At 40.7% G+C, this 27,072-nt stretch overlaps 1 protein-coding gene across 1 annotated transcript in view; it reads left to right on the top strand.

The window, feature by feature from the left end:
- ADCY10 (adenylate cyclase 10) overlaps positions 1-27,072 on the top strand; it is a 142,200-nt gene that overhangs the window by 63,570 nt on the left and 51,558 nt on the right. Inside the window, exons 13-17 of the mRNA XM_036755485.1 lie at positions 5,127-5,280; positions 10,024-10,216; positions 10,648-10,734; positions 17,683-17,957; positions 20,557-20,693. Coding sequence (XP_036611380.1) covers positions 5,127-5,280; positions 10,024-10,216; positions 10,648-10,734; positions 17,683-17,957; positions 20,557-20,693 — 846 coding nt within the window. The remainder of the gene's footprint in view (positions 1-5,126; positions 5,281-10,023; positions 10,217-10,647; positions 10,735-17,682; positions 17,958-20,556; positions 20,694-27,072) is intronic.

The following is a 27,072-nucleotide window of genomic DNA, read 5'->3' as shown; positions in this document are numbered from 1 at the left end:
TGCTTCACTTGTGTTACATTCAGCAAGTCACCTAACCTCCCTGGGCCTCGGTCTCCCCATCTGTAAAATGAGAGTTGGATTTAATTGCTTTGGAGGTCCCTTACAGCTCTAGAAATATGATCTTCCCACCCTACATTTATCCCATCCAGGATTTAACCTCCTTTTATTTATTTTGTATTTGTTCTGTATATACATAGACATATATCTAAATATATGTGTGTGCGTATGTACATATGTGTTGTCTCTTCTGAGAGAATGTAAACTATTTAAGAACAGTGAAGGTTTCATTGTTTTGTCTCCATATGCCTTCTCCCTAACACAACAGGCATATAAGAGATGCTTAATAAATGCTTCATGGATAACTGTTTCCTGATTAATCCTCTGATCTCTCTTCTATATGACAGTCCTTCAGATTCTCTTATCAAGACTTGCCTAAATCTTTTCTTCTCCAGGCTAAATATTCTCAATCCATTCAGTCAATATGGTATGGTGAATACAGTACTGGACTTAGAATCAGGAAAACCTTGGTTCAAAACCTGCCTCTGATAGTTCTTATCTGTGTGACAAAAGGCAAACTGCTTAACCTCTCTGAACCTCAACACGTTTACCTGTAAAAAATCTGTAATATCTGTATCAATAATCAATAATATCTGTAACACCTACCTCACTTGGTTATTGTGAGGCTCAATCACTTAATCGACAAGCATTTGTTAAACGTGTCCTCTGTGCCAGGTTCTTGAGGTACAAAACCAAAAAGGAAACAGTCTCTGAAGCTCCCTTAAGCAGCCTATGTTGTACAAAGGGAAACAGTAAATAAACATATGTAAAAAGAAAATGTAAGATCATTTTGCAAGGTGGGGAGACACTCATAGCTGGAGGGTGGGGGTGGAATCAGGAAAGGTCTCAAGTAGGAAGTAGCCTCAGAACTGAGCTTTCAGAGAAGCCAAGGACTCTAAGATTTGGAGGTAAGGAGGGAATCTTCTCCTTAGTGCATACAAAGTGCTTTGCAAGCTTTCAAATACTATAAAAAAGTGTTTGTTACACATCGTCGTTTGATCAGATCCTGCGAACGTGCTGGATTCACCCAGCGAAATGCCAGATCTTCAGAACAGGGACTCTCACTTCTCCATTTGACTCCCTCGTGCAGAGCTTCACACACAGTAGGTACTTGATAAATGCTTGCTGATGATTAAATGCTTGATTCTAGCCTATTGAGATCTTTTTGGATCCTGGCACTGTCATTCAATGTGTTAGTTATCTCTCCTACTTTAATGTTACCTGTAGATGCAATAGGCTTTTAACTCAATGATTTTTTTTTAAAGGTTAAACAATATGGGACCAAGAAAGATCTTAAGACATCCCACTAGAGGGTTCCCTCTGATTTCAATTCATTAATGACTACTCTTTTTTATAGATAAGAAAGCTAAGGTCAAAACAGGTTAAGAGACTTGCCTGGGTCAGGTAGTTAGTAAATATCAGAGGCAGGATTTGAACTCAGGTCTCCAGGGCTCTTAAAGTCCAGTACTCTACCCACTGTCCCACCTACAACACCCCTAATGAGTGATCATCTTGGCTTTTCCTTAAAGACCTCCTGTAGCAATGGCATAGAGCCATTAATAAATACTCTTTAGGTTTGTCCATTCAACCAGTTCCAGAGAGACCTAATGGTATAATTACATAGCCTGTGCTTCTTCACACAAAGAGAGTAAGAGATTTTATCAAATGCTTTGTTGAAATCTCAGTAAACTAAGTCTATAGCTTTTCCATGATCTACCAGTCTAGTAATCCCATCAGAAAAGAAAATGAGGTCATTCTGGCATGGAGTATTCTTGATTAAGTATGCTGGCTCTTTGTGGTTACCATTTCCTTTTTCAGATTTTTTTTCTGACCCTCCCATTAATAGTCTATTTTATAATTTTGCCAGGAATCGAAGACAAGCTCACTGGCCTTTAGCATACAAACTCCATTCTCTTATCTCTCTTGAAAATCAAGACATTTCAATGGATAGGGAAGGTAGTGGAGGGAGGAAGAGATTTTGGAACCAAAAATAAAATAAAATTTAAAAAAATAAATAAAAGATTCTTTTAAAAAAAATCTGGACACTTGTAGCTAGGTGATACAATGGATAGGTTGAATCAAGCTGGGAACCTGGGCTCAGGAAGAACTAGGGTCCCTTAACAGCTCTGTGCCCCTGGGCAAGTCACTTGACCACTACCTTCCTGTTTCCTCACTGTAAAATGAGGCTAATAATAGCACCTACCTCCCAGGGTGGTTGTGAGGATCAAATGAAGTGAATGTTTTTATAAAGTGCTTTGCCAGCCCTAAAGGAGTCTATAAATGCAAGCTATTGTTTTCCTTTCCGGCTGTTCCCCTCTCATTCTCCACCGTCTTTCAGACTTACTGGCTCAGCAATCCCACCTGCTCTTTGAGAGGTTTTTAAACATACTCTTGGATTTACTTTTGCTGGGCATGCTTACTCAAACTCATGCTGGGCAGCTCACTGTTCTATCTCCTTGCTTAATACAGGGTTTCAGCTCCCTTCTAGCTAGTTTCCCCCTATCTTTTGCATGTGTAAGGTCATTTTCCTTGCCAGAGAAGTCTCCCATTAACTTCCCTTCCCACTTTCCACTAAGAGGCAGCTGGGTGGTAAAGTGGAAAGAGTGATGGCCTTGAAGTCTGTAGTAACAATCTTGCTAGCAGCTGCTGTGAGGGTGTAAGATCCACCAACAACCAGCACCCAGTAAGCTGCCAACATAGGTTCTTTTGATCTGCTTTACTAAGGAAAGTAGCATTAAGGGGTTAACAATCTTATTTCAAACCAACACACAAATATCATTCACTTAGTTCAGGGGAGAAAGCCAGCACCCTGAACTTCAGATCAAATGCGAACAAATTACAAGCATCAACAGACAGACCTTATCTGATTCAAATCACAACACATGGTTACCAGAGAAGAACCAACATCTGGGTTGTAAAGCTTGGGGGGCAGTTGCAGCTTACCCAGAGTCTCAACACTCCTTCCATGAGTGTGCCCCCAAAAGTCAACCGCCAAGCTGTCCTCAATTATATCCTGTTCAGAGCCCTGAGGGCTCTGACCTCACCCAGACTGGACATCATATACAAATGATTCCCAGTTGTCTCTGTGCCCAGAAACAACCAAGACAAAAAGATCCCACTTTATCTGTCCCATTCAAACAAAGGCCAGAATCATTAAAGGCACTTAAGAGAAGGAAAGCAAAAAGTCCCACCTTAATTACTATTACAAAGTCAGAAAGACCTAAGTTTGAATCCAGCCTCAGACACTTCAGAGCTGTCCTCAACTGTAAAATGGGGATAATAATAGCACCCACCTCCGTAGGTTGTTGTGAGGATCAAATGAGGTGATATTGGTAAAGCTCCTGCCACACAGTAGGTGCTCAATAAATGCTTATTCCTCCTCCCCTCCCCTAATGGGAGCAGCTGTTTTATCTCTCCTTTCATCCTCTTTTCTTCAACCAAGCTAAGAAACCAAAAACCCCACAAACACCTCCAAATACACTCTCTCCATGTCTCCAAAATCTTTTACTTGTGGAAGTGATTTCTAAATTCACGTGAGACTTTATCATTATTAAATTTCATCACATTACATTTAGCTCAACGTTCTAGCTTGTCAAGGTCTCTTTGAGTCTGGACTCTGCCATGAATGTTAGCCATTGTCTAGCCCACGTCCCTCTGTCTTTCCCGTGAGGATAGCATGAGAGACTTGGCCAGTACAATGGCTCACCGTGGGGACCAATGACCTTCACTAACTGCTGTCCTTTAGCTGCCTTAGCATTTGCCCTCTCTTCAGTCACTCTGGCCCCTCAATAGTGACAAGCAGGTTCTCGGTGCCTTCGTTGTACCACTTGCTACCTGACTGCATCCTGGGCTGTCTCCAGTCGTCCTGGTGAATATCAGGCCACTGGACCCAGGTGGCTCTGGAGGAGAAAGTGAGGCTGGTGACCTTGCACAGCCCTCCCTCACTCAAAGTCAACTGCAAGTCACGTCATCATTTCCCTGATGTTATGGTCCTCTTCGAGAACAAAGGACAAACACAACAACAACAACCTGCTACCCGACCCTTCAGCAACAATTCTATTTTGAGCTCTAGCCTATAGTGACCTCCCCAGCAGGGGAAGAGGAGATAAAAAGGTACCCAGAGTATGAAAAAGAATCAGACATGGAACAGTTTTATTCCCCAGGCAGAAAAGGGAATGCCATGGAATTACAAATCACAAGATAATTTGCGATCAGTTGAGATACTAAGATGCTAGCCTCCTTGGGAACTTTGCAAGAGTTCCCTTGTTCCCTCTTTTACATTTTCATCTCTGCTGAGGGAGTACAGCTCAATCAGAGCTACGTGGGCTTTTTTCCATTCTTGCCATTTCTCCCTGAGCGACTCCTTCTGCTTCAGCCAATCAGCCTCTGTCTCTCCCGCTGCAGCTGCTGTCACCAGCAACTGTTTGGTGTAATTGATACCCCCCTGCTCTGGTGCCTGGGAAGGGAGGGGGAGATGCCAACTGCTTTTTGAGATCTCAGAAGGCCCAGTACCAAAGGAAAGGAACTGTAACCAGGATGCAGCCCCATCCCAGACAGCTTTAGGGAGGGCTGGTAGGAAGGGTGCCCTCAAGCTCTCAGCATCATCCTTGCTCCTCAAGGCTGAAATGGAAAGAGAAACCAGAGTATCTGGAATTGCTCCATTGGCATACATACACAGAGTTCCAGCTTAGCAGCCAATTAAGAGAGTCTTCACTGAAGACAGGAAGTAATCAGAGCTGGTCGGTGCATGCTATGAAGTGAGGGAAGGAGGAAGAGTCATAACCTTATTACATACTTTGCTAAAATCTAGATAAACTATATCTATATTATTAACCCAATCTAGCAATCTCATTAACCTATCCAGAAAGGAAATGACTTTTTAGTTTGGCATGACCTGGTCATGGCACTATCTCTCTATTATATTATAAATATAAATATTAAAATAGATATAAATAGAAAGTCATGCATCAAAAATGGCATTGTCGTGGACCATTTTAGGTACCAATAAAAAAGTTCATCTTGCTTTGCTTTGATTGGGCATTCCTGTCTTGTTTCATGTCTTCTAACAGGGCGCAGTAAGGAGATCAAATTGTTTATGCATAATATGAAGGAATTTCTGTTGTCACAAAGCAGCCGAGTTTTAATATTTGAAGGTGCAATGGGATATGGAAAAAGCCAGTTAGTTAGTGAACTAGGTTATCTGGCGCAATCTGAAGACCACAGGTCAGTGTCCTCAAAACCATCTTGGGAAACTTGCAGAAAACAAACTTTCCATGTCCTCTCAGCAACATATCTGTCTTTCTCTTCTACTTGTCTGGTTATCTTTATTACCCGATCTGGTGGCTAGACACGCAGGAATGCACGCTGGAGTAGAACACATTTGTAAAATGGAGGCTTTCCAATCATAACACGTTGAAGCTGATAAGGAGCTTCATATGCATCTAGCTTGAACCTGCCCCCACCCCTCACCAGTTTGCAGTTAAGGAGACTGAGGCCCACCAAGATGAGTGACTCACCCAATTCCACATCAAATAGTTGATAGAACCAGCATTCAAAACTAGATCTCCCATCTTCAGATTTAGGGCCCATTCCAAAGTCCCACGGCTGCCTCTGTTATCCCCCTCTGCAGGAGTGATGCATTGGGATACTTTACATTCTGTGGAAAGCAAAAGCGACAGGTACTAGGATTCCCCAAAGTCAGTTCCGGCCAGTATTCTGGTTAACCAGTCGACAATTAGCTTGTTTATCGAGCACCTAAGACATTGTTCTAGATGCTGCAGAAGAGATGCAGAAGGAAGAGACTCAGCTTCCATGCTCTAGGGACTTGAAATGTAGCTGGTGAAGAGCATACGGACATGCAAAGTTAAGCAAAGGACCCTGGATTTCTTCTGGGCAAGTCCTCCCCCTGACAGTTTCTAATGAAGATTTCTGACATGAGGGATATGATCAAAGTATGGTCTTATGAAAATTAATCTGGCAGCATTACCTATCAGGCATTAAGGAGGAGGTCTGAGAGTAGAAACAAGGAAGGACATGGATTTCTGAAGATACTGCAATACTCAGTTGTGAGGGAACCAGGGACTCTACTGGGTGGGAAAGAGGGAGGGCGTAACAACAACACTGCTTGCAGCTGCTATGGAGGTGTAAGGCCAATAACACCAGCACACTTGCTAGCACAAATTCTTTGATCTGCTTTTCTAAGGAAAGCAACTTTAAGAGGTCTACAATCTCACTTTAATTAAACATACATATATCATTCAGTTATTTCAGGGGAAAAGTTAGCACCCTGAACTTCAGAGCAAATATAAACAGAAATTACAAGCAGAAATTGTATAAACAAAGCAAGCAACACAAATCAGTAGACAGGGCTTCTGTCTGTCCATAGCAATACATACATAGTTACCAGAGAGAGAAGCACCAACATCTGGGTTTTCAAAGCTGGGCAGGCTCCTTAACAGGTACCCAGAGTCTCACCTGGTGAAATCACAGAAACACACTTCCAATGAGTGAACCCCAAAGCAACATGCTAAGTATATATACACTTCTTCAGGGTCAGAGGGCATCACAACCATGTGGCTCAAACTCATGTGACTTAGGCATTCTTGTGACTTAAGCAAGTCATCAAAGACTCTTGATTCAAAGACTCCAACAAAGGCACTTAGTGCTGAAAAGCACTCCAAGAGAAAACAGCAAAAAGTCCCATTTTGCTTTCCATTACAGAGGGGAAGCAGGAGGTGTGATTAGAAGGGAAAAAAGAGACATCAAGAAGGAAGGCTTGTTAAGGTTTGTTTACTGGATAGATATTGGAGCCAAATGAGTTAAAGATGATTCTGAAATTTTCAGCCTTGATGTGTCTCTCACATGTGCTCCCCTTGAGCTCACTACCCCAAGTTTAAGGTAAATAGTGGATGTGGATCAACACCCACTCAAAACGAGAGCTCATGAGCCTCCACTGATGTGTTTCTTTTACCAGATGACCAGGGGATATGTTAGTTCAAAGCATGAGACACTGAATTATATAGCAAGTCAAGATAAGTGCCAAGAAAGACTTCCCTCATATTCATAGAGGACATGTATAGATAATCAGTATTAATCAATGAACATTTATTAAGCACCTACTTTGTGTCAGGCACTGCACCAAGGGCTGGGGATATAAAAAGAGGCAAAAGACAATCTCTGACTGCAAGGAGCTCACAATCTAATAGGGTAGACAACATACAAACATATATACATACACACACAGACAGAGCAAGTTATAGAGGGGATAAATAGGAAATAATTAAAAGAGGGAAAACACTGTAATTGAGGAGTTAAGGAAGGTTTCTTGTGGAAGGTAGAATTTTAGTAAGGAAGTCAGAGAGGTCAACAGTTGAAGCAGAGGAGAGAGAGAGCGTTCCAGGCATGAAGGATAGCCAGATTGAATGCCCAGAGCCAAGAGATGGAGGGTCTTGTTCATGGAACAACCAAGAGGCTTTCTGTGCCCCTGGATCATCACTCTGAGTCATTTCAAGTCATTCTGGGAACTTCACTTGGCAGAACTGCAAAGGAATTATGTGGAGTTTGGGTAATGAAATTTAAACCCCCCAAAAATATTTGGCTCGCTATATGAAGCAACAGAGAGGAATAGGTGAGGATGGTGACTTCCACAATGGGCCTTTTGATCTTCCTCTTGCCTGGGTTGTGCATTTTCATGCTTGGCTACCATCAATGTCAGCTTCTGCTGGCCTGGGCTCCAAAGGTCATTCCCAAAGGTTGCTTCTCGAGGCATTTATAACTACACTGGTTACAAAACATAGACTCCACTCTGCTTCTGGGTTTGCCATGTGGCTCCTTCTTCTAAAGAAAGGAGAGATGAATAAAAGGATGGTCCAATGCCAGAGCTAAAAGTTGGATAGGATGCATTTATAGTGGGCTCAGCATGCTTTTGTGGCATTATATTAGCTCCAGGAGTCATGAGACCTTTGTCTTTTTCCCGGTAGCATCATCCACAGGTTTTCATGGTGCTTACATGCTAGGATTTGCAATAAATATTAAAGTATTCAGAGATGATAATAACGGTCATGATAGCTTCTAATCAGTTAAGTTTTATGCCTGTGCTTTATGTTTTTTTTTTTTTACCAGCTGATTATCATACGGGGAAAAACTGAAAATCATTCCTTTTTTTAGTTTTAGTCTTAACTTCAAAATCAGGAGGACTTCCCCTATTTTGATGATCCTTAAGGCACCTAGTCATGCCTTAGAAAAGTCCACTGTTGCAATGTTTTAGGCATTGCTGAAGGGATTGTGCCATAGCGCCCCAAGGAAATCCAGATTTGGGCATTTTTTTTAATCTGTACATTTTTTCTATTTTTTTAACCTCTAGCACTTTGTCAATCATCTTTCTAATGTACTTTATTATGTCATGTGTCTATGTCTTCACCAGCCTTCTCCCCAATGAACTATATTTTCTGTGAGGGGACTATGTTTTTATCTCAATTTTGCGTAGTAATATATGTGTACCCATATTCCCTTCAGAATTCACACCCTTTGTCTCTCCTTTGTTCTTGCTGCTCTCACCCCCAGGGTATCTTCAGATTACAAGTGTGGATTCTCAAAATATATAGATACAGGTGGCATGCATATCATAGGTGGCATAGTTAGATTCGACTTGAAATCTGGAACACCTCTGAGGAGATGAGAGCCAAAGGCCATGCTTCAATTGCCAACATGCTAACTGTTGGGACAGGGAAGGCAGGCCTCAGGAGCATTGCTGAGGCAGGGTGCACTTTACTCTCTGAGAAAGACATCAGGCTACAATTATACCTAACTGCCACTCCTCAAATGTCTCTGGTTTAGAAGTCCAAATCTGGTTGTTTGTAAGGGGGAGGGCAGTCCTTAACTTATACTCATCAGCTTAGTTCCTACCCATCAAACTCTGGTTACACAAAAGACCACTGACAAATAGCAAATACCAAGGAAACTGATTTTTCCAAGCAAATAGCAAAAAACCAGAGAATTTATACAGATCAGACTATACCAAAGAATACATAAGAGTGAATGAATTCTTCATCAGAAAGCAAGATGTGAATTATTAACTCACACCAGGAGAGAGTGGACCACCTAAAGGAGGTACTTTCTAGTAGTCTCTAGGAATTCAAGCAAATCCAGAAGTATTATGGGGAGATTCAAAATATCTTGGATTTCTTCTGAGCAAGTCTTCTTTCTGCCAGTTTCTAATGAAGGCTTCTGAGAAGGAAGGTGCATGATATGATAAAAATGTTGCCTCAGGAAAATTAACCTGGCAGCATTATCTAGTAGGGATCTAGAGGGGAAGTCTAAAAGTGGAAACAGGGAGGGACCTAACTTTAGGAAGCCATATAATAGCTTAAGGGTGAGGCAACAATTATGCAGGTACAAAACATCACACTCAGCATTCTCTTCGACAGACAGGATATGTTACGTATGAAGCAACATGCAAACTGCCCTATACTTTGGTGGAAGTCAGATTATAGTATCTTCCTTAGCATGTAGCACAGTGTTCTAGGCACATAGGAAGCGTTTCATAAATGTTGAGTTGAATTAAGATTTAGCTTTCAGAGAGAGACAGGCAGACAGAGACAGAGAGACAGAGACAGAGAGACAGAGAGACAGAGAGAGAGAGAGAGACAGAGACAGAGAGACAGAGAGACAGAGAGAGACACAGAGAGAGAGAGAGAGAGACAGAGACAGAGAGACAGAGACAGAGAGACAGAGACAGAGAGACAGAGAGAGACACAGAGAGAGAGAGAGAGACAGGCAGACAGAGACAGAGAGACAGAGAGACAGAGAGACAGAGAGACAGAGAGAATACACTAGAAGCCTAGTAGGTCTCTTTAATCAAAAAGGTGCATTTCAAATTGAGCCATGAAGAAGTCAGTGTTTCCATGACCCCTCTCCCCTATTATTCCCCAAGAATTATAGTTTGACCTTTGACTTTCTAACATGCAGGGTCATTGCTATAGGCTTGACTAAGGTTAGTATCTATCAGAATTTCTACACCATTCAGTTACTCATGGCCAGTGTCCTGGGTCTTGATACCTGCAAACATTACAAGGAGAGACAACACAATCTGGAGGAAACAGTCAAGAAGTATTTGGATGAAAAGTACTATTGCATCCTCAATGACGTTTTTCACGTTCAGGTAATTAGGCAAATGCCATTTTGCTTTGTTTTGAAAGAAATGCACATCTTAGTGTTTAATGATTCCCTTCTGAATCCACATCCTTTGTTTCACCCTTGTTCTTATTGCTGTCATGCCTAGGGTGTCTCCAGAGGGGAGCAGATCTTCCAGTCCTACCTGTCCCCAAACCCACTTTCTTGGGAAAGCTGGGGGAGAAGGGGTGGGGTGGGGAGGATGAGAAATTGCTCCTGCAACATTAAAATGGTCCATCTTGATGACTGACTTTACTTTTTCCCCTTCTCATCCCTTTCCTAGATTTTGATAAAGGGCACAAAATCATTTTATTCTAATGGAGGGAGAGGTCATACCAAGGCCTGGATGCATCTTGCCTTGGAATTGCTTTTCCTATATGCATTCCCCAAAACTCAATACACTAACTGCTTTATTTCTAGTTCCCCTTGACACTGGAGGCTTGCATAATGAGTGGAGTAAAAAAGCAAAAGGAAATAGAAGCATTGTTTATGAACATCCTAAAGCAGGTATGTGTATCTCTGGGTCATCGGCAGGGGAATGGGGAATTGATAATCCCCAGGTGAAGATAGGCAAGAGGCAAAGGGCACCAAGTTAAGTTGACACTAAACTTGTAGATAAATCTCCTGTGTATTCTGCTCTGGAAAGGGTTGTTTTCCTCCCCTCTTTCAAGAACTCAAGCTGGAAACTGATTTGCAGTTTAGAGTTGATAGAAGAGATTCCATAAGATTCCAGTGAGGAACTTAGGCTTTCTTTCCTTCCTTCTTCCTCTCTCTTTATCTTTATATCCTTCCCTTCCATCCTTCCTTCCTTCCTCCCTCTCCCCCTCTCTCTTTCTTTTTCTTCTCTCTCTCTCTTTTTTCTTTTTCTTTCTTTCCTTCCTTTCTTCCCCAACCCGTGATTTCAAAGACTTCTAGTAAAAGGGAATGAATAATCTACCGAGACAGCTCTTTGTAGTTTCTGAGAGCTCTCATTGTTAAGAAGTAAAGTCCTTTCTAACCTGTCCCCTTTCTGCTTTTCTAGTCTTTTTACACCTTACTCTCCTTCCCTATACTCTGAGATCCAATGACACTGGCCTTGTTCATTGTACAAAACATTCCTTCTAGTACTAAGAGCCACTTAGATGGGGAAGTGGCTGGAGCACTGGGCCCACCATCAGGAATGTCAGAGTTCAAATCCAGCCTCAGATACTTATTAGCTGTGTGACCTGTGTGATCTAATTTGCCTCAGTTTCCTCAGCTGTAAAATGGGGATAATAATAACAGCCGCCTCCAGGGTTGTTGTGAGAGTCAAATGACAATACTTCTAAAGAGCTTTGCACATTGTCTGGTACACAGTATACTTCCTTCCTTCCCTTCCGCAGCTCTCAGCATTTTCACAGGCTATTACCCATATCTGAAACGCCCTCTTTCCTCATCTCTGCCTGATTAGTTCAAGTCCCAGCTAAAATCCCACCTTCTGCAAGAAACCTACCCTGATTCCCCTTAATTCTAGTACCTTTTTTTTCTGAGATTATTTCCAATTTGTCCTGTGTATATCTTGTTTGTACATAGTTATTTGCATATTGCCTCCTCCATTAGTCTGTGAGCCCCTTAAGAGCAAAGACTGTCTTCTGCCTTTCTTTATATCCCTAGAACATAGCATAGTGCCTAGTATGTAGTAAGTGCTTAATAAATGCTTGTTGACTGACTGAATATTTAATTGAAATTTATTTATCTGTAATTGTCTCCCCGTTGGGCTAAATGCCCCAAGTTCCCTCAAATAAGGCTCATGTGACATAGTTTCCAATATTCTCACCTTCCCAGAAGTCAGTTTGTTAATATCCTTTCTAAAATATAAGGCTCAGAACTAAACACAGTGTGATGTGGCTGGTCAGCATGTAGCGTGGTTACCATCCTCCATATTCTAAACACTAAATTTCACTGCCATAGCCAAAGATGGCATTAGCATTTTTTTTCTATAGCAGAATCATCTCTATCACCACACCTTTTGCATTAATTAACCACCCTCTGAATTTTATAAAGGAGTGTCCGTCCACATGATGCTGTTCACATAAAGTTGTGAGTTGCAGCTTCTAGCCTGCAAAAACCTTCAGGTCTTTTCATACAAGCCTGGCTGTAGGATCAGGCAGTCAGTCAATAAGCAAGATACTGTACCAAGCACTGAGGTAAAAGATAGTCCCTGTGTTCAAGGAGCCTATAATATAACGGGAGAGAAAACACGCAAACAACTTTGTACAGATAAGCTACATGCAGGATAAAAAGGAAGTCATCTACAGAAGGAAGGCATTAGAATTAGGAGGGGTCGGGAAGGGCCTCCTATGAAAGGGGGGCTCATGGAACAGTAGAAGTAGAACTTAGAGGCCAACTTGTCCAACCCCTTCATTTTACAGGTGAGGAAACTGAGGCTCAGGGATCTAAGGTCACACAGGTAATGTCAGAAGTGAGATTTGAACTGAGGTCCTTTGCATTGTGCAGTGGTGCATTCTAGTTGTGATGAGGGTCTGGTGTTTTTGCACAGTTCTACGTGAGGGAGCTTGCAAAGGAAATGTCCTAGAGAGTCTGTGGAGTAGCAGCAGGCTCAGCACATATCGTAGAGGAGGCATTCACAAAGATGGGTCAGTGTCAGTTGCCAATTCCTTAGCTCCTGTGTAGTACTCTGGGGGTCAGGAAGACCTGAGTTCAAATCCTGCCTCAGGATTTTAATAGTTATGTGACCCTGGGCAAGTCATTTAATTTCTTTCTGCCTCAGTTTCCTCCTCTGTAAAATAGGGACAATAATAGCACCTCCCTCCTAGGGTTGTTGTGAGGACCAGATGTGATCATCATTGTAAGATGCTTAGCACAGTACCTGGCATATAGTAAGTGCATCATTATTACTAGGACTGCTATTAACTTGTTATATGCTCTTGGGATGGTGTATTAGGAGGGCAGAGTTTATAATCTCAAAGAGGATCATATATATGTCTGAAAGGTTCGGAACCGCCGGATATAAGAAACTCTCAAAGTAGAAGGCAGAAGAATCAAAACATATATTTAGGCTCCACAGTAACCAACCCATGAACCAGCAACCCCATTTTGATATATTGATCAAAAGCTTCCAGGCCCAATAAGTACGCCTCGAAAGAGTAACCAGGAGGCTACAGAGAAGCATGATTGCATAAAGCAAAATCATGCTTCCCCCTCTATGGTAAAAAGATTACCCACTGGCCTGAAGTCCTTGTTCAGCTTCCTCCCGTAAGTCAGCTCTGCCACTGGCAGCTCCTGCTTTGGCTTTGGCTGTGGCTGTGGCTGTGGCTGTGGCTGTGGCTGTGGCTGTGGCTGTGGCTATAGCAGCCTCTGGCTCCAACGGGAGCTGCTTTTAACCATCCGGCTTCTGCGGGGGTGTAAGGTACTCCGGGGAAAGCACAGGTTCTTTCAATCTGCTTAAGCAAGGTGAAGGGGTTGACCAGGAAAGCACAGGTTCTTTCCATCAGCTTAAGCAAGGGAAGCAAGGTGAAGGGGCTGACAAGCTTACTCCAGTCCAACATACAAACAGCATTCAGTTCAGGGGAAAAAGCCAAACTAGTCAAGGGCACTTGTTGAATAAGTGCTAAGGAGCCCATTTTTGGTTGCCAACACAGATAGCTTAGTGACTTCTTCACTCATGGATACTGCAAGGGAAGAGGCCTCAGGGCCTTCTCTCTTAGGCCGTGTGGCCTTGGTCCTTGGCCTCCTTGGTGATTTTCCAGTCTACATGAAAGGAGTAGAGTCCTCATCCTTGGGGATTTGAAAGATCAGCAGAGGGAGCCACAGGAATCCAAGAGCCTCAGTCACAGTGGTGTTTTACAGCCAGCGAGTGCACTACTGATGCCCAGAAGGGCAAAGAGCAGCCTTTGACCAGCTGAAGCTGAGTTAAGGACTCATCCGGCCACCAGGCCACGTCATAATATGAAATTGATGGGGCCAAATTTTCAGGAGGGAATGGCACACTTACAAAAACTTACTTCATAGTAAAGAATAAAACATTAAAAACAAATACAGAAATATTAAACATATTCTTTACTGACTATAACACATCAAAATGATATTCAATTAAAAAGATTTTGAAAAAAGCACTAAACAGTAATTGGAGACAATCCCAAAGGATTGGTGAATCAAAGAACACATCATATAAACAATAGATAATTCCACCAAAGAAAATGACAACAATTGGATAAAATACCAAAATTTGTTAGGATGCAGCTAAGGCAGGCTTTGTACTTTATACTTTCATCAACAAAAGAAAGAAAAGATCAGTAATTGGGTATGAAATTAAAAATCCTGGAAAAAAATAACAAAAAATCCAACCAAACACCAAAATGCAAATTCTGAAAATCAAAAAAGAGATTGTTGACAAAATTGAAAGCAAAAAAAAATTGATAAATAAAGGTAGCTGATAAAAAATACCAAATAATATAATAGATTAACCATTAATTAGCCTTGTGCTTAAAAAAAGGAGACTAAATTAGTAGTACCAAGAGAAAAAAGACAAATTCACAACAAATGAACAAATGGAAATTATTAGAAACTACTTTCCTCAAGTGTATGCCAATAAAACTAACAAGAATATTTTAAAAAACATAAAATGCATAGCTTAACCCAATTTCAGAAAAAGAAATTTAACAAGTTATTAATGAACTCCCAAAGGTTAAAAAACAAACCCAAGATAAGATGGATTTACAAGTTCTAGCAAATAGTCAAAGAACAATTCCAATGTTCCATAAGCTCAGGGGTGTGCTAGAGCCAGCTAAGACCAAAACCAATTGTTAAATTTTTGGTGTAAGCATTTACTCCTTGAAAATTAGCAAATACTACAGATCAGGGCTTGATTTATTGGTTTGTTGATTGTCTAGACTTAAGAAAGTGATGGAGTAAAAGTTAATTAAGATTAAATTTAAAAGTGTGTTGTGTGTACATCCCCCCCCATTGTTAAATATTTATCAGTTTCCTCCTACATAAATTCTTTGTAAAAATAGGAAAAGTGATTCTATCAAATTCTTTCTTCACAGAAATATGATATTGCTATTTAAACCAGAAAGAGAAAATAGAAAGGAACATATAGCCCAATATACATATTGAAAATCCAGGTTTAGTTTGTATTACAGATGCACAGTTGGTTCAATATTAGCATAGTCGAAGTCCAAAGAGACTCAAGAAAGTCCCTCAACATAGGAGAGGGCATTCATCTCCACTAATTAGGAGAGAATCCCACACTGAATGAGCTTTGGAACTAGGGTTACATTCACATGATAGAAAAGGTTGAACTTTGTTATTACTATAACTTGGATATGTATTTTTGAATATGTCAAAAAGTGAAGGGAGAGGAATGGTGCTAACTAAAGCCTTTTCCTGATTAAACAAACTAAGAACATTCTTTTGGAAGGAGTTGGAATGGAAAGGAGTGTCTTTCATGCTGACAGCAAATACTACTGACCCTTACATACAGATCTCCTGAATGTGTCTTGTTCAGAAGGCATAAATTGGGGGTGAGATATTAACAAATTATTTACTCTGCTTGAAAATAAGTCAAGGGAGAAAAGTATCTGCCTATGAAGGAGAGAGAGAATTAATTTTATTGGTATTTGGTTTCCTTTGGCTTGTTATGGTTTTTTTTTTAATACCATAGATTTTTTTACTTGCTTAGGTTTTTAGAACTTTTAGAATTCTTATGCCTCTACACCTGGCAACCTGGTTTTGCAATATATGTTCAAGTATATACCTGTCCCTACCTCAAGTAACGTTGTTAAGATCAGGGACTGGGTCACTTTCATCTTCATTTTTATGTCCTAGTGCTTGCAAAAAGAGTGCACTTAATAAATGTTTGCTTAATTGGACTGAATGTCATTCAAACTTCTCTGGAAAATGGCTTTCACACAAGATTATCGCTTATATCTCCAGAACGCACTTACACACTGCCACCTGGTGGCAGTTTAAAATATTACAGGGGAGATTGAAAGAGGAAGAGGAAATCCTATTCACGCCAGACTCCAAAGCAGGGCAGCAGCTGGTAGTTATCAACTGAGATACTATGAAAGTGTGTCAAAAAAAAAAATTAATTCTGTACTCTGTGTCTCAGGTCCAAATCTGCCATAAAAGTATTTAACATTATTTTATATCCAAATATTTCTATCTTAATGAGATAAATGGTCAAACTTGCATAGTTCCTCCATGCCTTCAGACCTCTCTCTACCCTATGACAATTTGAAGTACCACTTCTAGGAATCTTGAAGAAAAAAGTCACAATATGAAAGGACAGTTTTGTATTAACATTCCAAAACACTAGTCACTAACAATAGTCCCTTAATCTTCAACTAGAATTACCCCATTCCTTCTTGGATCATTCTCCTCAAGGACTGAAAGGAAGATTCCCTGTGATCAATATCCTAACCCATTCTCAGTTAAGAAGGGAACACTAACTCCAGATGGGCCTTAGCCCAAAGACTTGCAGGCTTGGGGAAACTAATGATCTTTTTTCTTTTGTTATTTTATTTTTCCCCAGTTATGTGTAAAAACAATTTTTAATATGTTTTTTAAAACTTTGAGTTCCAAATTCTCTCCTTTCCTCCCTTCCCCCTGCCATGAGAAGGCAAGCAATTGGGTATAGGTTATATATGTGTAGTCATGCAAAACATATCCATAATAGTGAAAGAAAACAGACAAAAAAAATAAAAATAAAGATTTGTTCAAAGTTTGGTTTTCTGCCTTAATCCCTTTTGCTCTTAACCCACCTTATCCAGTGAGATAAGCTTGGAAAGGATTTTTAGACTAGAGCAATGTTTATTTCTTAATATTTCTAGAGAAACTAAGCAGGAAGTTTTAAAATATGCTTCCAGGGTAGTTAGTGGATAGAGTGCTGGGCTTAGAATCAGGAAGATCTGAGTTCAAATCCAGCTCCAGAAACCTCTTATCTCTGTGACCCTGGGCAAGTCACTTAACCCTTATCTGCCTCAGTTCCTCATCTGTAAAATGGTGACATAGTGGAGAAGGCAAAGGTAAACCACTCGGTGGACAGAGGGTCATGGAGTCACAAAGAGTCAGTCATGACAAGCATATGACTAATCGTGAAGTGCTTACACTGGCTTAGGCAGTAAAACCTTTAAAACTAATTGGCAAAAGGATTGTCTATATTAAGAAAAGGCATGCGTTATCTATTTTAATGCAATTTAATTATATTAATATTTACCACTATAACTCAAACTTAGAAAACAAAGCGATGTCAAATAGCTATCCTTATAAGCCCAAACAGACTGATAAAAATGATGTTCAATTAGCATGCCAAACGTTTGCCTGTAAAAGTTTTTAAATAGTTCTTTCTCCCTCTGATTTTGTTTACGCTGAATTTGTACTGTCCAAATGTTCATGTTTCAAATTCTTAGCACATGTACACTCTTCCCATATGGTCACCAATTTGGGTTTTCTCTCCCCTACCTTGTTCAGACAAACAAAGGTGAAAAGCTCATTTTCATTATTGATGATGCCCAGTACATTGACATAACCTCTTGGAAATTCTTGGAGATGCTGATCCAGAAGCTCAATGTGTTCCTTATCATGTCCCTGTGTCCTTTCATCGACACTCCCTGCAAATCTGCCAGTGCCATCATGAAGAATCGCAATACTACCTATATCGTCATTGGTGAGATGAGTCCGAAAGATATACAGTCCAAGGTCTGTCTTGACCTCAATGTGGCCAGCATCACCAAGGAGGTGGAAATGTAAGTGACCCATCTCACTCTGGGACTTTGGTAACTTAAAACCTCAAATAGGTGAGGAAATCCTGAGTGAAAAAGGGAAAAGGACCCTCATTTTCACAGTTGGGCTCTATTCCATGGTGGTCTAAGAATATAGGAGAGCAGATCTGGGAGGGCAAGGTCAAGTGGCCCATCCACCATTGCCTTCTGAAAGGATCATAAGGCTGATTGCTTACTTATCTGGCTGATCTCCAACGTACATTTAAAAACTAGGTATCAAACTATAGCTATGGTCTTCTTTTACCTCTGAGCACCCACTATAATGGTGTGAATGGTTTTGTAGCCCAAAGGGCTCCACCTCTGAGAAAAAATTTGCTTTCATTCTCCAACTCTAGAATCCATTGGTTCTGGAAGATCCTATGTGGTATGTTGTATTGTGATTATTAGGACCATTATAAGGAACTGTTTATTATAATAGCTACTGCCCCACCCCACCTGCATGAGATATCACCCACTATGACTTCTGCTTAGGATTCTTCTGCCTCTGCTTAGTGGCAGAAGACCATAAATACTGCTTCCCTTTTCTCATAACACAAAATGGTAGTCAAGGGTATGTGCTCAGTTCGACTGCAAAGTGGCATCTTCAAGTTTCAGGAGGCAAGGTAGCAAACTCCGGTGCAAATGACACCTTGTCTCTACCATCTTTGAAGACTGCTTGGCTGTTGGTCATCCTTAAGGTTCCAGATTTATACAAGGGTGGGTTCAGTTTGGGCCTAGGATCTGTAGCCAGAACCCCACATTTAATCAGAAGGGAAACTGTAGTGTTGGGGGAATGATGCTGATTCAGAATTATCTGGATCTTCTAAGAGCTTTACAGGACATTGCTGAACTCTTCTTGCCCAAGGTTGATTCAGGATCAGTCAGACAAGATTCTAGGGGGCTGAGAATTTTGACTAATTGTACCTTCCTATTTTCACTTTGCATTTCTATAGTGTCCCAAAAACCTCAGTTCAGTGTTAAGCTTTAATAATTTCAGTAGTATAAATACTACAAACTTAGAAAAAAAACATCATTTGAAAGGTTAATTATTTACATTTAAAAATGCCAATATGTGTTTTACTAAAATCAATGTAACTATGGCCTTGTGCTATATATACATTGTTTTAGTTGATTTTTAAACTTTGCAAAAAATTTCTCCAATGGCTGCCCAGTGACTGAAAGGATAGTATTTGAAGTCCTAACCTTAAGAGCATTCAAAGAATAAGGTTTTGATGCATACACATCAGGTTTGACTTGACCTCGCAATAAGAGTTTAATGGAGCTAGATCAGATGACCAAGGGGGCCAATAAAGAGGACTTTCTCTATAGATCCACCAGTCTGAGTAAGTATCATTCAGAAACTTCTTCACATGCACTGAATAATGACAGGGTACCCCATCTCATCAAAATAAATTTTAAAATTTATTATTTAAAATTCACAAAACAAGTGTGAAAAATAAATAACTGAACTTTCAAATGATTTTGAGGGGATAATTTTGTAGCTTTTACTTTAGAGATTTTTAAAACTTAAAACTTCACCAAGATTTTTGGAACACTGTAATTTTAGAACTGGTAAAGACCTTTGAGAAGTCATGCACTCATGAAGTCAGCAGAATTGTACCCAAACAAACAAAAATGATGGAATTCTATTCCTAGATTTGAAAAAGAACTTGGTTGATAGGAAAGGGGATGTGGTGGTACCACTTTTTGTAAGTTAAAAGGGGCTTTCTCTATACCATGAGATGAAGATGGCACCTTTGCCCTTTGCTGTTGCCACATAGTATTAGCACTGCCCCTCCTGCTCCTATACTGAGACATATTGGTCAGGCTAGACAGCAGCTTGAGAAGCAGGAAGAAGGCTTTGTAGGGGTATAATTTTCCTTAATGTCAATTTGTTGGGAAAAGGGAGAGAGAGAAGTCAACCTAGGAGGAAATGAAGGGAAGGTAGAAATGGGTGCTAAGTTGATGGCAAAAAGAAAAATGAAAAAGAATTTGGAAATTAGCAGGAGACAGAGATGGAGGAGGCCATATAAACAGGGGGGCAGAAGGAGTAGAGAAGAGAAATGAAGTGATCAAAGAAATGCCATGGTCCAGGTCAGTGGTGTCCAACTCAAATGGAAACCCTGAGGATCCCTGCAGGCCACATGTTGACTTAGAAAACCACATATTACCCTTATTTATGTTCTCTTGTATATTTATTTATTTTGTTAAATATTTCCCAGTCGCCCATGCTGGGGATGATGGCTGCCTGTTTGATACATCTGGTCCAGGTGATACTATTAAATTACACACTATACTTCTAGTTGCATGAGGGCTTGCTGCTCAATTCATCCTCCTCTGGTCATCACGCCTATACTTTACCAGGGCATCACAATAAGAGCATTAAAGAAAGAGGGTGGGAGTGAGGAAGAGGAAGAGGAGCAAGGGAGGAAAAAAGATTAAGGGGAGGAGGGAGGAAATGAGGCCATTTCCCTATAAGTTTTCTGATGATCAGGAAGCTGTGAGGGAAAATTCCATTTTCTACTAAACCCCTCCACCTCCTCTTTATCAACATAAGCAAAGTTCTCATTGCTTCTTTTTACAGGTACTTAGTGGAAGGAAGCTGTGGGATTCCATTTTATTGTGATGAACTGTTGAAAAACCTTGACTCTCATAAGGTACTCATCGTCCATCATTGTCAGCCAGAAGAAAAGTCCAATGTGAACTGGCATGCCCTGTTCAGTAAGTCTCACACAATGACAGTTTTTTCTCCCTTCTCTTCTCAGAAGGAGCAGAGTATTCTGTGATATGTGGTATATTCACGTGGGTTGAAGAAATCACCCACCAGTCCTCAGCTAGTCATGTGAGTCATGCACACAAGTCATATTTCCTTTACTGATTGCATAGGAGAGACCCACTGCAGACTCCAAGGCTGGTTTGAATGGCAATAATTTCTCAGTAGGTAGAACAAAGCAAGATTAATCCTGGGGAAAAAGAATTGAATGATAAGAAAGGCACAGGACAGGGATAGGAGAGCATAAAAACTAGGAATGATTAACCAACCTATAGAACCAGATGTGGTTCTACATGGGCGTATATAGGCAGCTAGATGGCACAGGAAATAGAATGCTGGGCCTGGAATCAGGAAGACCTGAATTTAAATCTGACCTCAGGCTAGCTGTATGATCCTGGGCATGAACCCTGTTTGCCTCGTTTTCCTCATTTGTAAAACCAGTTAGAGAAGGAAATGGCAAACCACTCCAGTATCTTTGCCAAGAAAACCCCAAAGCGGGTCACAAAGAGTTGGACACTATTGTAAAATGACCGAACAATAACAAAAGAACCATATGTGCAGTTAGCGGCTAGGCTCAAAGGTGAACTCCTAAGTCAGTAAGCTTCCTGGAGTATATTCAGAGATAGGTAAAATATTCATGAAATACAAGCAAATAGTTTTAATTCTTAGAGGCAACTAGGCAGCAGTGGATAGATCGCTGGCCTAGAATCAGGAAGACCTGAGTTCAATTCTGGCCTCTGACACTTACTAGCTGTGTGACCCTAGGTAAGTTACGTGCCCTCTGTCTGCCTCAGTTTATTTACCTGTGAAATGGGATAGTAATAGCATCTTCCTTTCAGGGTCGTGGTGAAGATCAAATGAGATAGTATTTGCAAAGTCCTTAGCATTTAAGGCCTTCTACAATATGGCCCAATATGCCTTTCAACTTTTGGTATGGTTTTTTTAAAAAAAAAACTGCTCTTTCCATTTACATTATGGCAGCCATCATGTATTATGTTTTCCTGATTCAGCTTGATTTAGTTCATGTACACATTCCCATGTTTTTCTGAATTCCTTATATTTGTTTCTTTCAATTCAATAATACTCCATTATATACCACAATTTATTTTGTCATTTCCCAATCAAAAAACAACCATTTTGTTTTCAGTTCTTTGCTATCACAAAATTGATATATTCTGATATATGTGGGGCCTTTCTCTTTTAGACTTTTTGGTATGTGCCTAGCAGTGAGATCTCTAGGTCAAACAGAATGGATATTTAAGCCAATTTTCAAAAACAATTTCAAACTGTTTTCCAGAACAGTTGAAAGGTTTTACACTACCTGTGTATTAGTTGGCCTGTCTTTCCACATTCCCCTTCAGCATTAACCATTATCCTCCTCCTCCTCACTTGCTGCCTTGCCAATCTGCAGAAAAGTCTGCCCCAAGTTCCTGCTTTCCTGACTGAGGAAATGTTGGAACAACATTTGAAGAGGGACTCCAGTGGTACTTAACCACATATATGCCAAGATTTACTCTCCAGACTCCCCTCTTCCTCACTTAGAGACTTTGCTCCAGCCACCGGCCCCCATCTCTTGTACTTATTGCATATTTGGTTTTTTGGTTCTTCTTACTTCATTAGCATTACCTTTTATGTCTTCCTATGTTTGAATTCCTGACATGTTTCACATGGTGCAATAAGATCCTAGTACTTTCTTACACCATACTCTGTTTAACTATTCACTAATCAGTAAGCAACAACTTTGTTTTTGGTGATTTACAGACATTAAAAGTGTAGCTATGAGTATTTTTGTCTATATAGGACATTTCTTTCTATTTTCAATCTCCTTGAGGTATATATGTCCAGCAGCGGGACTTCTAGATCATTTTTTTTAAAGCATAATACTAATTTGTTTTCCAATGTTGTCAGACCAATTCATACCAATTCCATCTATTTTCTTACGTTTTTAAAATGATGTGGTCTTTTATATTTAGGTCAGGTCTATTTGAAACTTACAGTGGTGTAAAGTGTAAGCTGCTGATCTAAACTTAGTTTTTTTGTCAAACTACTTTCTAGTTTCCCCAGCAGTTCTTGTCAATAGGGAGCCCTTCCCTAAATGGTTTAGGTTCTTGAATTTATCAAACCCTAGACTATTGAGTTAAATTGTTTCTGATTTTTACTCTGAGTCTGTTCCACTGACATACTTAAAAATTTTTTTTTAACAAGTCTCAAATAGTATTAATGACTACTGGTTGGTAATAGTCAATAATCAATAGCCATTTGTTAAATACCAATTATGTGCCAGGTACTGTGCTAAGTTCTGGGGATACAAATACAAAAAGAAAGAGAAAGAGGAAGAAAGGAATGAAGGAAGCAAGCAAGCAAGCAAGCAAGCTAGCTAGCTAGCCACTCAAGGAGCTTATAATCTAATGGGGGAAGACAAAACAGAAAAGGAAACTGAAAAACAGCAGAGAGTGTAGCTGGGGAAGTTACTCAACCCTGGAGCATCATAGAAAAGTCAGAGAAGTCCCAGAGTAATATAGCTGGGTGAGAAATGAGGAGATATTCTGAGCTGACATCTCCCACTCTCCAGTTAGAGAGGCAGAGAGTAGTGATGAGATAGACTGCCAATGTTGGTGAGATTTTACAGGATGACGAAGTTCTCCCAATAATGAGCTTCCTGAGGCATGGGGGAGAAGTTAGAGCAGTTCCACAAGAGTGCAGCCAGGACAGAAATGAGTCTGAGGTCTGGAAATGCTATTCCTCCTCTTCCTCCTCTTAAAAATTGTTTTCCTTGTGATTCCCATCCTTTTATTCCTCCAAATGAATTGTTATTATTTTGTCTAGTTCTGTTGAGGGAGAAATGGAACCCCAGGAATGTAGGAATCCCAAACCAAAGTTCCCAGGTCGCCTGGAATGAATTCATGGACCCAAGCATTCTTTAAGTCAAGGAGGCAAAGATTTATTACGCTTTTCAGCGGGCAAGAGTTCTTAGGAAACCCGCAACCATAGAGGGGTGCAGGGGGAGTTTTTGTAAAGGGTTAAAAGGGAAAACATGTCAGTTTGGTGTTTGGGGGTGGGATTAGGGAGTGGTTAAGGTATGTTCAGGGAGTGGTTAGTTCTTAAAGGAACACGCACATTTAGTATCTACTGCGCAAGAGTATTACCCAGAATTCTCTAGGAAACAGCCCACAGCGGGGTTACTGGGGATGTGGTTTTTACTGTGAAACATCACTGAGTTCACTATTGGTCAGGGCTAAAGGGAATAGTTTCTCATCTAGTGTCTTGTTAGATACATGTTAGAAAGGTCAGTAAATAGTAAATATGGTTATGACTCAGTGTACTAAGGAAGAAGCAGAGAGAAGTTGGGGCATGCTGCCCTTTAGCTAGGGAGAGGCTGCGTGAGAGAGAGTATGTTTTGAGAATTGGATGTGTTTTGGAATTGGGATTCTGGCACAGGCACCCAAGCAGAGGCTGTTAGAATTTAGGGTCCAAGTACTATTCCCTTTAGCCCTGACCAATAGTGAACTCAGTGACGTTTCACAGTAAAAACCACACCCCCAATAACCCCACTGTGGGCTATTTCCTAGAGAATTCTGGGTAATACGCTTGTGCAGTAGATACTAAATGTGCATGTTCCTTTAAGAACTAACCACTCCCTGAACATACCTTAACCACTCCCTAATCCCACCCCCAAACACCAAACTGACATGTTTTCCCTTTTAACCCTTTACAAAAACTCCCCCTGCACCCCTCTATGGTTGCAGGTTCCCTAAGAACTCTTGCCCGCTGAAAAGCGTAATAAATCTTTGCCTCCTTGACTTAAAGAATGCTTGGGTCCATGAATTCATTCCAGGTGACCTGGGAGCTTTGGTTTGGGATTCCTACATCCCTGGGGTTCCATTTCTCCCTCAACATTTTGGTGGCCCTTACGGGGAAAGCTTGAGGTCCCAAGTTTTCTGTGAGTCACAGTAAGCCTCCCCTTCCCTAGCCCTATAGACAGTTTTTCCCTCAAGTACCTAGGCACTGCTTGGAGGGAGTTGGGTAGAGCCTTCCAAAGGCTCAGGTTTGACCTCGGATAGGTCTCAGCATACTCTCCCTCTCTTTTAGCGAGGGACTCCTCATTTCAGGGGACACTTGTGGATGCTAGTCAGTCGAGCTTGCTACAGGTGCTGTGGTACCCCTTTATTTTTATTTTTAAGGCTTACAGGCAATAAGCATAGGCCAATCTCCTTCCATCCCCCAAGATTCGCCACTAGGATGTCTCTTAAACTACTGGAAGAGACGGGCACATTTCCCCTACAGCTGGGGATCTGTCCCAGGTCATCTGAAAACGTGGTCTCCAAGACCCCAATAAAGCGTGGCACCTGGCCTCTGTTACATTTCTGAGAGCCAAGGATTTCTAAAAAATCCTCTCTGTGTTTCCTGTCATTTTCTCTCTGTGTCTGTTCTGTGTCTGTGTGAAGTGTGTAATCTGACACCCTGTAATGTCCACTATCTCTACTTTTCTCTCCCTCCCTGACTCCAGTCTCTTCAGAGGAATGGGAGGGTGGGGGGGGGTGGGGGAGAGAAATGTGTTCTTGTTTAGGTTATATGATGGAATAGGCAAGTTGAAAGGGGGAGAGAAGTGTCAGGTCAGAACTAGAAAGAAATAAGGTATGTGGAGTTTTAAAGGGTCTTTAATCAAAGTCCACCAGAAAGGAAAGGCAAGAAAGTTTAAGTATGTAGGAAAGAAGAAGATGTGTAGAAAAGTTTAAGGAAGGTATAATCCCTTTGCACAAACAATGTGAATAGAGGTTTTGAGAGTAAAAGGTTTGGAAACTTTTGGGAAGTTGTTGAAAAAATGCTCTTTCTTTCTCCCTCCATTACAAATCTGGACAAATTTGGAATGTGCAGAGAGGTAAGAAAGAAAGCGGGAAACTTTTCCATTAGATTTAAGTGAAATGTGTTACTCCTAATTTGGTGTAAGATAAGTTGGGGCATGCTGCCCTTTAGCTAGAGAGAGGCTGCCTGAGAGAGAATATGTTTTGAGAACTGGATGTGTTTTGGAATTGGGATTATGATGCAGGCACCCAAGCAGAAGCTGTTAGAATTTAGGGTCCAAGCACAAGCACCTCATCAGTTCTATAAAGTAACTCCTTGGTGATTTGATTGACATAGCACTAAATCTGTAAAGGAGTTTAGGTACCATTTTTGATAGCAGATTTATTGCTATTGAAATAGTCAGATTGATTCTGTGTTATCTTTTATTTGATCCTATTTACAATCAATTGATTTTTGTCCTGTAACTGCCTAAGTCATGGTTCTTTGTCTCTGAACTTAGTTCAGAAATTCAGTAGGTCTATAATGAGTTAAGTTTGGAAATCCAACTCTGCTCATCACTGTTCCTTTGTTGCATCAAGAAAATTTTGCTGGTTAAAGGATGCGAATAGACACCAAGGAGTCTGGTCTAGTATCTTTATATTACCAAACTATCCTTCAAGGATGTCTGGTCTGTTATCCAAAGAAGTCTGAGCCACTGTCTCTAACCTTGAAGGTGGACTCAAACAGTGAACATTTCTTAGGCACAGGAGGGAAAGAGGGGATTGTTGTTAGCCCCTCATTCTCAATTTCCAACCAATTATATTATCCCCCACAACTCAGCCCAAAATCATACTGATTTTGCCATTCATGATGTTGAGCTCTTTTAACCAATCATAACTTGTTTCTCATCTACAAAGTCCTGATCTTTGTTCTGTACTCCCCAAAACTGTAAAAGAGAGTTGTCCCCTCATGCAGGGTCTTAGTTTTACTGAGGAAGCTGAGATCCTGTTTATTGGTAAATTTGTGCTTTACTAATAAATCGATCATGCTCAGAACTTTGTGCCTCTGTCCACCTTAATTCTAACTGTTATACTATACTAGTCAGTCCTTATTTCTAACTGCTTCTCTGTATAAACTTTCTGCTGTAGCCAAACTTTCTTACTCATTGTCCCTCAAATATCCTTTCTCTATGTTTTTGCCCATGCTCTTCTCTCTACCCAGAATGCTTTCTCTCATTATGCCCGAAGAATTATAAAATTGTGTATATCCTCCAACCGAGAAATACCACTATTAGGTCTGCTTCCCAAGGTCATCAGGAGGGGCAAGGGGTGGAGGGAAGAACCTATATGTTCTAAAATATTTATAGTAGCCTCTTTGTGTTGGCAAAGAACTGGAAATTGAGGGGAAGCCCATCATCTGGGGAATGGCTAAACAAATTATGGTATATTATTGTGATGAAATACTATTGTGCTGTAAGAAATAATGAGCAGGTCGACTTTAGAAAAGCATGAAAAGACTCGTATGAAATAATGAAGAGTAAAATGA

Source organism: Trichosurus vulpecula, chromosome 4 (genome assembly GCF_011100635.1).
Source record: "Trichosurus vulpecula isolate mTriVul1 chromosome 4, mTriVul1.pri, whole genome shotgun sequence".
In the NCBI taxonomy this organism is placed as follows: Eukaryota; Metazoa; Chordata; class Mammalia; order Diprotodontia; family Phalangeridae; genus Trichosurus; species Trichosurus vulpecula.
The sequence above is the reverse complement of the archived record's forward strand: the minus strand, read 5'-3'. Positions and strand labels throughout refer to the sequence as shown.